This window comes from Merops nubicus, unplaced genomic scaffold (genome assembly GCF_000691845.1).
Source record: "Merops nubicus isolate BGI_N331 unplaced genomic scaffold, ASM69184v1 scaffold10674, whole genome shotgun sequence".
Classification (NCBI taxonomy): Eukaryota; Metazoa; Chordata; class Aves; order Coraciiformes; family Meropidae; genus Merops; species Merops nubicus.
Genome location: NW_008603606.1, coordinates 1 through 10,555, shown reverse-complemented (window position 1 = coordinate 10,555; position 10,555 = coordinate 1). Strand labels below are relative to the sequence as shown.

Below are 10,555 nucleotides of genomic sequence, written 5' to 3'. Positions count from 1 at the left end.
CACAAGCTGGTGAACAAGAGGTTCAACCTGAAGATAAGGAAGAACTTCTTTACGATGAGAGTAACAGAGCACTGGAACGGGCTGCCCAGGGGGGTGGTGGAGTCGCCATCTCTGGAGACTTTCAAGGCCCACCTGGATGTGTTCCTGGGTGATATACTCTAGGTGATCCTGCTCTGGCCGGGGGGTTGGGCTAGATGATCTTTCGAGGTCCCTTCCAACCCCTAACATTCCGTGAATCTGTTATTCATCTAGTGGCCAGCCCAGCCCAGCCCCTAACCCATGACAAAACCCAAATGTTTCTATGTTTTTGAATAGTCATGAAATAAACGTTTAACTTTAAATATTTTTTTTCTATTTAAAGAAGTTAAATCTAGTGGGAAATAAATGTACAGGTGGAATAATACAGTGGCTCAAAAATATGCTAAGGTGACTGATTATATAACTCAACACAAGTCATATAATCAGTGACAAATTCAGAGTTTGTGTGTGGAATTTTACTGCTGTTATTTGAACATTATAAGATGGTCTGCATGGGTTTATATTGTACGATAACACACTTCTGGTTTTCCAGTTACTTTTATAAACACTTTATTTAATCAACCATTTGGTAGTATTTTGTATATAGTTGGTCCAAATCACAACATGAAGTGTAGTTTGCAAGTACCTCCTTAAAGATGCTTTTCCCCCCTATTGTTTTTATGATAAAAAGTAATACTAGGGAAACAAAATGGAGTTTACATTTGCAAATGCATGCTCAAAACCAAATAAAATTAGGGGGGAATACACTGCTGACTTTAAAAGACTTAAAACAAATGTGTCTGTGCATCCACAAAATATATGGGGTTTGATAGAGCTAAGTAAGGGTTTGGGTGGGTGAGAAATACCCTTGTTTGATGACTCTACATTAATAATTAATGTTCTTGCCTGCTTCTCTCTTTCTTCTTCTAAGGTTTAGTGAAAAGCATCTGATTAAACTCTGAATTTTCATTCCTGATTTATTTAATCCAGTACATTCATTTGTATGCTATGCATATGTCTGGGCTAACCTAACGATTTATAGGTGAAGCTACAGTCTTTTTAATGTGATTTTTTTCCCCTTTAAATCTTATTTAATTAGCCGTTGTGTAATATCCTGTTAACTTCTAATTACAGCCAATCAGATGATGATTCTGGGTCAGCATCAGCTTCTGGATCTGGTTCAAGCTCTGGAAGCAGCAGTGATGGAAGTAGCAGTCAATCAGGTAGCAGTGACTCTGAGTCTGGTTCAGAGTCAGGCAGTCAATCAGAATCAGAGTCTGACACATCTAGAGAGAAGAACCAAGTTCAAGCTAAACCACCACCAAAAGTTGATGGATCTCAGGTAAAAAAACCCACATAAATTAACCCTTTGTGGAGGAAAAAACCTCTGTACAGAGTTGTTACAAGAGTAGTTTTAATTTAAACAAACAAAACCTCCATAATTTTTACTTAGAATTTTAACTTGATTGGGTTAGTGAATGCATGTTTAGCTCTTGTAACAAACATTGGGCTCTTAAATATTCATCTCTGTAAATACCTACATTTAGATAAATACCCAAATTTTATCACACAGAAGCACCTATTAACTTACTGCCTATTTTTCAAGACAAAGCCACACATAATATTAATTCTAAAATATTTTAAAGCTGTCTCTCTAATGCTTAGTTTCTTCATATCAACCAATGACTGTATGACAATTTCAGGCTTAGATACAGCTTGTCTTCTGTATGGGGAAAAAGTCTGCCCAATTCAGGAAAAAAAGTAGTGTTTAGAAATCTCTTAAATGCAATGGATGAAAGTTACCTCTCCTCTGTTTCTCTGTGTAATATGGCCTTAATTTGGATGATATGTGAGATATATGAAAGGTAACAATGGACAAGGAGAAGGCTGAGGTACTAAACTTTTTTCACCTCAGTCTTCACTGGCAACCCCTCTTCCCACACCTCCTGAGTGGATGGTCCTCAAGGAAGGCACTGAGGGAGCAAAGTCCCTGTCACTGTAAGAGAAGGTCAGGATCAAGACCACCTGAGGAACCTGAACATACCGAAGTCTCTGGGACCTGACAAGATGCATCCCAGAGTCCTGAAGGAACCGGATGATGTAGTTGCCAAGCCAATCTCCATGATATTAGAGAAGTCCTGGCAGTCAGGTGAAGTCCCCGGTGACTGGAAGAAGGGAAATGTTGCTCTAATCGTATGGTTTAGCGTTAGGTAGTCCTGTGAGGAGCAGGGAGTTGGACTCTATCCTTATGGATCCCTTCCATCATGAGATATTCTAGAATTCTATGTACTTTGGTATTCCCATGTGAACAAAAAGATATCTGCTATGTGTTGGAAAAGGACTTATCTAGATCAGTTTAAAAACTTACTTTAAAAAAAAGTTATCTTAATAATACAGTGGCTTGCACAATTATTGTTATACTTACTGCAAAAATTGTGCTGGCAATTCTCATATAACATTATTTTCTGCAGAAGGCTCGCTATTTTAAAATGCATTAATAATATTGGATAGCATGTGCTATTTTATAGTGGGGGGTTTATTATTAATAAAATTGAGAACCATCTAATGACTCTTGTATCTGAATTCCAATTCAGTTTTGGAAGTCCAGTCCAAGTATACTTGCTGTGCAGAGATCAGCAGTACTCAAAAAGCAACAGCAGAAGGCAGCTTCATCAGACAGTGGTTCAGAAGAGGTGAATAACATAAGTAAATAAATGTAAACATGTATGTCTCATTATCCCATATGTTAGAATAAAATTACATAGAGCCAAGTTCTGTTCTCTTAAGTGTGTGTGCGTTTAAAAAGTCTGGATTTAGTCTATTGAAGTAATGTTCAAAAATTTGACGTGCATGCTCATCTCAAAATTTTCTTAACGGTGTTTAAATATCAGAGGATATGAAAGGTGAAAGAGATCTCAGAGGGCAGGAAATTTTATTAGGCTTTTGATAGAACCTTCATCTTGATCAACTTGCAGCAGTCTAAGCTATGACTATATATAGGCACAATGATGATATTTTAGGACAGGTTTTTGTAGTGTTTTCTAGAGTTCTGCTGACATGGTATATTCATAGATAGAGAAATACAAAATCAGTAGCAATCCTGGTCTTATTCAATATCAGTGGGTACACTGAGGGGGACGAAGAGGATAAGACACGAAGAATATGATTTCAGTTTGGAAGTAGGAGCTGAATTATATTTTTAATACTAAAAATACTTAATTCTTTTTGTGGTAATGAATCGTATATATTCCGTTCTTCATCTGCAGGATTCATTGAGCAGTGAAGATTCTCCAGATGATTCTTCCATTGAAACCAAGAAGAAAAAACAGAGAGAGTAAGATGTTTTTTATAAATAATTTTTTGTTATGACAACATAATGCTTATAATTACCCAGACTTCACTTCTCTGCACTTGAAATACATAATCTTGTGCTTCTCCATTTTGATAAACATTTTTTAATATTGAAAAATAAATACTCTTAAAGAAACATATATATTACCATAAATAGTGACATATTCTTATATATCACTATAAGAAGCTACTTAAGTACATTGTCTCAGATGAAAATTTAGGTTGGAATCCTGTAGCTCTTGCTAAATTTTTAAACACTTCAGAGGCAATACCCAAAAACCTTATTACAGGTTTGATAGCAATTAACTGTCTTGGCTAGTCAATAAAGCTAAGTTTAAATAGAGCTGATTTTAACCAAAAAAAACCCCCCAACTTTTAAGGAAACAGATGATTCTGCAATATTTCTAAGACACACAGATGTATTGACCACAATGAAAATGTAACTTCTAGGACCTAATAATATTTAAGTGAAAGAATCATAGAATTGTTTTGGTTGGAAGAGACCTCCATGATTAAGTCCAACCATTAACCCAGTATTGACAGGTCACCACTAAACCATGTCCCTCAGTAACACATCTACCTGGCTTTTAAACCCCTCCAGGGATGGGCACTCCACCACTGCCCTGGGCAGCCTGGACCAGGCCTTGACAAGCCTTTTGGGCAAGACATCTTTCCTAATGTCTAACCTAAACCTCCTGTGGCACAACTTGAGGCTGTTTCCTCTTGTCCTGTCACTGGGGAGGAGAGACCGACCTTCACCTTGCTACAACCTCCTTTGAGGGAATTGTTCAGAGCAAAAAGGCTTCCCATGAGCCTCTTTTTCTCCAGGTTAAACAACCCCAGTTCCCTCAGCCACTCCTCATAAGACTTGTGGCTCTAGACCCTTCACCAGCTTTGTTGCCCTTCTTTGGACACACTCCAGCCCCTTGATGTCCTTCATGGACTGAGGGGCCCAAACCTGAACCCAGTATTCGAGTTGCGGCCTCACCACTGCTGAGTGCAGGGGGACGATCCCTGCCCTAGTCCTGCTGGCCACACTATTGCTGACACAAGCTAGGATGCCATTTACCTTCTTGGCCACCTGGGCACACACTGGCTCATATTCAGCCAGCTGTTGACCAACACCCCCAGGTCCTTTTCTGCTGGGCAGCTTCCCAAACACTTTCCCCAAGCCTGGAGCGTTGCAGAGGTTGCCCTCAATCCCCTCATCCAGATCATTGATAAAGATATTAAACAGAACTGGCCCCAGTACTGAGCCCTGGGCAACACCATTTGTTACCAGCTGCCAACGGAATTTAACTCCATTCACCACCACTCTCTGGGCCCAGCCATCCAGCCAGGTTTTTACACAGAGAAGCATGCACCCATCCAAGCCATGAGCAGCCAGATTCTCCAGCAGAATACTGTGGAAAACGGTGTCAAAAGCTTTACTGAAGTCCAGGTAGATGGCATCCGCAGCCTTTCCCTCATCCACCAAGTGGGTCAACTTGTTCTAGAAGGAGATCAGGTTCATCAAGCAGGACCTGCCTCTCATAAACCCATGCTGACTGGTCCTGATCCCCTGGTTGTCCTGTACCAGTTTCAAAGCAGCATTTCTTAGGCTTTCTGATCTGAAATGTAATGAGAAGGTCTTTGAGTAATATTCCACCTTTAAAGGCTATTAGTACCATTTGAGCATCTTGGTCAAAGACCCCTAAACCTGATAAAGATGATAGTATAAAGATTTAGCAACCTTTCAAGAATTTATGCCAATTTATTTCAAGATATTGTCGTCATCGTCCCCTCCCCCGAGCTATTAACATGAAATTTCTCTGTACAATCAGAGTCCAATGTAAGGTACTATTGATCAGTGACTACATCTTCTCTGTTGCAAAGTAGATGATCTCAAGTAAGCAGGATTACAGAGATACTGCCACTGGGACTCACAACTGGCTTACTCATAGTATCTTGCATGGGTGTGTAGCACTGATTTGGAAGCTCAGTGGAGGCTTCTGGGAGCAAATGCCTCTCAGATTGCCATGGTTCGAGTCTTTCTGTGTGTTTCTCAAATCTGATTCTGCATTATTTTTGATTCCTGTGCTGAAGTTGCTAATTATGTTGCCTGTGCCTCATGAATAGTCATCAGAAAATTTTTGATAATGCAAAATAGAATCATATGGGTTTTTTATGACTTGAGCATGGGTAAGTACCAGTAAATACGTATCTTTCCAGCTAAAGTCTTGTTAAGGATTTAGGATTTATTGATGTCAAATTAACTCAGTTATTAAAGCTGTGATTTATATAGAGATCCAGATTTATAGTTTGATTTTTTTTTTTTCCTCCCCTCTTCTCCCCATCTACCTCTTGATAACCAAAAACTTAATTCAACTCCCTTGGAAGCCATTGGGTACTTTTACTGTTATCCATTCATGATAAGTGTTTGTCCTACGAGCTGAACTGACTATTAACGCATTAATGAAGAATGTTGAAATTAAAGCAGCAAACTGCTGCGGTTTGGGGCCAGGGCCACCCCCACAACCCTGGTGCTTGAGTCTCCCATGGTGCTTTCTGCCAGAGGCTCCAGGTAGGACCATTGCTCTTGGCTGCAGCGTAGAGCACATGTTTCATGTCCTGTCCTGTCCAGACTGGCCCAAGGGCTACAGCACGTACGATCTCTCCTTTGATCTGTTCAAAGGCTTGTTTTTGTTCATGGCCCCAGTTAAAACAGTTAGTTTTTTTCAAGCCACTTCATGGGTTGAAAAAAAGAGGGGTTTTACAATCTGGCTGTAACCAGGAATATGCATTTTCCAGAAACCCACAGCGCCTAGGAAGGCTTGTGTTTCCTCCTTGTTAGTTGGTGGGGACATAGCTGTTATTTTGTTAACCACATCCATGGGGATCTGGTGACACCCATCTTGTCGTTTAATTCCACAAAAACTGGATCTCTTGTGCAGGTCCCTTGACCTTGCTTCTTTTGATGGCAAATCCAGCGTCTAAAAGGATTTCAATGATTTTCTTACCTTTCTCGAAGGCTTCCTCTGCTGTATTACCATCACACAATGATGTCATCAATGTATTGCAGGCTTTCTGGGGCTCTACCTTTCTCCAGTGCAGTATAGATCAGTCCATGGCAAATGGTAGGGCTGTGTTTCAGCCCCTGGGGCAGTCAATTCCAGGTATACTGGACACCTCTCCAGGTGAAAGCAAACTGTGGCCTACATTCTGGTGCCATTCCATTCTGGAATAGAGAAGAAAGTGTAGCCGATAGGTACAGCTTTGTAAGGGAAGGCCTGGTAAAATCACGGCTCTGGCCTGTAACTTAGGCTAAGCAGAGAAGGGCTCTGGGAGAGTGACTCAGCTAGAATACAGGAGGTGAGGCGTGCTGTGTGTTTGCACCGTGGTGTTTGGTTAAAACGGGTTTGTTGTGCCTAAAAATTATGTAAACTAATGGTCAACAGCATAAAAAGGCCGGTTTTTTTTGTAAATGAAGTTCCTCCTTTGCACCTGCCTGGGGACTCTGTGCTGCTCTGCACCGCCCTTACCGACACAAGAAAGCATTAGCAATGTCAGTGGTAGCACACCACTTAGCTGCCTCTGACTCCAGCTCCTACTGGAGGTCTAGAATGTCTGGCACGGCAGCACTCATTGCTGGCGTAACTTCATTCAGGCCACGATAGTCCACAGTCGGTCTCCATTCCCCATTGGGCTTTCGCACTGGCCATATAGGACTGTTAAATGGTGAGTGAGTTTTGCTAACCACCCTTTGACCTTCTAGTTGACAAATCAACTTCTGGATAGGAGCTACAGAGTCTCTGTTAGTACAATATTTTCATCGATGCACCATTTTAGTAGCAACTGGCCCCTTCTGATCTTCAACTTTCATCCACCCCATGGCAGCAGACTCCTCTGAAAGTCCAGGCACAACAGCCAGCTGTTTAATGTCCTCAGTCTCTACAGCTGCTATAGCAAAGACCTATTGATACACTTTTGGGTCCTTATAATACCCTTTCCTGAGAAAGTCTATGCCAAGGATGCACAGGGCATCTGGACCAGTCACTATAGGGTGCTTTTCCCACTTATTCCTGGTTAGGCTCACTTCAGCCTCTACCATAGTGTTTTGCTAGTTACAAGGCCTAGCATAAACGATACAGCCAGCAGGAAGACAAACTAGTAAATCAACTGTATTGAATATAGAAAGGTCACTACATGGATGATCGCTGGGGGTACAAATAAGTCAATTAGTTCACAAGCAATCAACATCACCCCCAACAATCCCAACAACAATATCACACGACCAACAGTAGGTGGAACAAATAAGGAACCAAAGTCTCCCATAGATGGAATGGGAGACAACCAAGTCAACAAGTTAATCACATAAGATAAAGGCAGCCACACATTTCTCTCTCTCCTAAGCCGGCATTTGCAAAGGTCTAAGCTGACTGGGACCCAATTTCACAGGGAGAGTCAGGAGGTCCTGCCCCAACCAGGAAGCTCTGTGAAGTCCACAGATAGACACATGGTCCCAGATTTTATCCCCAAGCAGGACACCTGACCTTTGTTTACTCAATGTGGGACACCTGGGGCTCATTTACCTTATGGCTCTCCCTGCAGGGCCGGCTGCACCCTGGAGGGAAACTAAAAGGTAAAGTCACCACCTCTTTATGAAGGACTGTGGGAATCACCTATATGTCTACCTTAATTTGGGGCTCGGGGTTCAAACCCCAGCATTTCACACAGTCAGTTCTTGAGATCCTCCTGTCATTCCAGCGATGGTGAAGGATTCCGTCCCTTTATGATTTGATGGCAATAGGGTGCACTGTGCACCGGTGTCCACCAGGGCTCTATATTTTTGTGGTTCAAACGTGCCAGGCCATCGAATCTACACAGTCCAATAAACTCTGTTGTCCCTCTCCTCCACCTGTCTGGAGGCAGAGCCCCTCTAATTCCAAGAGGAGTACCCATTATTAAAAAATGGGTTTGTGTAGTTTACTGGGTTCGCAGAGTTTACATAGTTCACAGGGTTTGTGTAAACTCCCTGCACTGTAGTTTCATTCAGCCTATTCTACATTGAAGTTTGATGCCTGTGTGACTGGACCAGAAAACTGCCCATGGCTAACTGGAGCAGCCTGCCTTCTGGGCACATTTCCTCTCCTGTTTGGTTTACCTTGTAAGTAGAGCACTCGTGGTCGTAGGGCAGAGGTAGGTTTTCCATCCCATCTACTCTTCTGCTCTCCAAACCTACACAGGAAGGACCACAGGGTATGTAGTGACATGTCTTGCTCCTGTCTAGCTGGTCTCATGGGAGATTGTCTCCTTCTAATGGTTTCAACACGGGCCCGTTCAGGAGAAGAGTAGGATCTGTTCTCCCTCCTCTCTAGTTTTTCAAGCTGCTTTTCAAATGATTTCTGCAGGGGTGAAACACAGGCCTGTATGGGACCAGAGATACTGTCCTCATACTGTCATACCCTGGCAGCCACTTCAGTCACAGTTGGTACCTCACCATCTCATCCCCACACCACTGTTGACAGTGTGTGGGAATACATTGATGGGGCACTCTGCACATACTTCCGCAGCGTGGGTTGCTGGTGTGGCATTGCATCAGGGTCCACGACTTGCCTGTCACCATAAATGACCTGCCGCACAGCTAATCCCCTCAGGTAGTTAATTCCTTTTTCCATAGAGGTCCATTTGGTCGGGTGGCATTCGGTATCATCCCTAAAGGGATACCTGGTCTTTACAGCTGACAGAAGTCGCCTCCAGAGGCTGACAGTGTTGGTCTTTCTCACCAATGCCTGGTCAATGCCTCCATCTCTGGACAGGGATCCTTTACTGCCTGGCTTCCCTACCATCCGGGTAGATGCCATTGGCCCCATTATCCCAGCATCGGAGCAGCCAGGTGGTAAGTGGCTCACCTTCATGATGGCTCAAGTCCTTTCTCACATTTCTCATCTCCTTCATAGGCAAAGGTTTAGTGGTGTTGTCAGCATCTGATGAATCCCCATCAGATGGGTTTATTCTGAAAGGACCTGCTATTTGATCATCTGAATCTTGGCAAGCTGTTGAAGGACCCACTCCATCATCATCTGAACATACTGGGCGATCTGTTTTTGTTAGGTGCTTCTTTCCCGTAGCAGAGGGTCCAGGCTTTGCATCTGGTTCTGACTCCGACCCTGATTCTGCTTGATAGGCACCCCCTCCCTGAGACGTCTTTGGGTGTTTGGTTTGTTTCTTTTTCTTACTCACAGGAGCAACTTGTACTGGTGCTGATTGAGGGTGAGTGTCTGTAGGGGCTGTTTGTGTAGCTGCCAGTGCTAGTTGTTGGAGTTGGGCCAGCAGCAGTGCTGGTTGTTGGAGTTGGGGCAGCAGCAGGGCTCGGTATTGGAGCTGGGCCAGCAGTAGCACTCGTGGGGGGGAGTGTGGGCAGAGCCTTGTGGAGCCTGGGGAACTGCTGTGTCTGGTTTGGGAGTGACATGCACTCTATAGGTTGAGGTGGCTGCCCGAAGCATACACCTGTACTGCTTCCTAATCTGACACCACATTATAACAAGTATTGGAAAAACAAACAGAATAAGCAACAAATTCAGTGCCAATTGCACAAATAACATCTTTTTTTTTTTGATAACTATGATAATAATAATCACTATCATATGGAATATCCTCAAAATGAAATGGAATCTCAGACTCTAGTGCTGTCAGATTATCGTTGAGAGCAGTATAACTTCCTGAGGCAAAACCAAAAGTACTATTATTAACAATATCCTGGTAGTACCAGGCCCATTTTGCTGCCCAGTTCAGTACAACATAAATCGTCGAGAAACCCTGCAAAAAGGCAGTAGCCTTCGACAAGCGGCGAAAGCCGATAACTCTCAGACAAACACTGAGAACAAATAAACCATAACAGAACGTGTATGGTATGTGAGGGAGCAGTAAGGCACTCATCTCCAAAATGAGCTCTGAAAAGATACGAACTAATATTGCTTTTACAAACTCCATGATGAAAATGCTCTACTTAAGTTTTAAGCCTTAAAAGCAGTCAGAAAAGAAAAGGGTGATATTCCTTTAACAGAGAGTTATTCAGGCAATTAATCAGAGCTCTGCTCGTGCCCCACGTTGGGCGCCAATAAATCTGACGCAGTTTGGGGTCAGGGCAGCCCCCAGAACCGTAACAGATGCTCTCTGTTAACCCTTCTCCCCACCCCCCAAAAGG

The 10,555-nt window shown here is 42.9% G+C and overlaps 1 protein-coding gene across 1 annotated transcript; it reads left to right on the top strand.

Annotated features, from left to right (window-relative positions):
* The first annotated feature begins 1,156 nt into the window (after positions 1 to 1,156).
* LOC103771425 lies at positions 1,157 to 3,358 on the top strand. Its single transcript, XM_008938723.1, has 3 exons — positions 1,157 to 1,360; positions 2,613 to 2,711; positions 3,285 to 3,358. Exons 1-3 carry the CDS (start codon positions 1,161 to 1,163, stop codon positions 3,292 to 3,294), a joined length of 309 nt encoding a protein of 102 aa, XP_008936971.1. The 5' UTR covers positions 1,157 to 1,160; the 3' UTR covers positions 3,295 to 3,358.
* Positions 3,359 to 10,555: the final 7,197 nt, after the last annotated feature.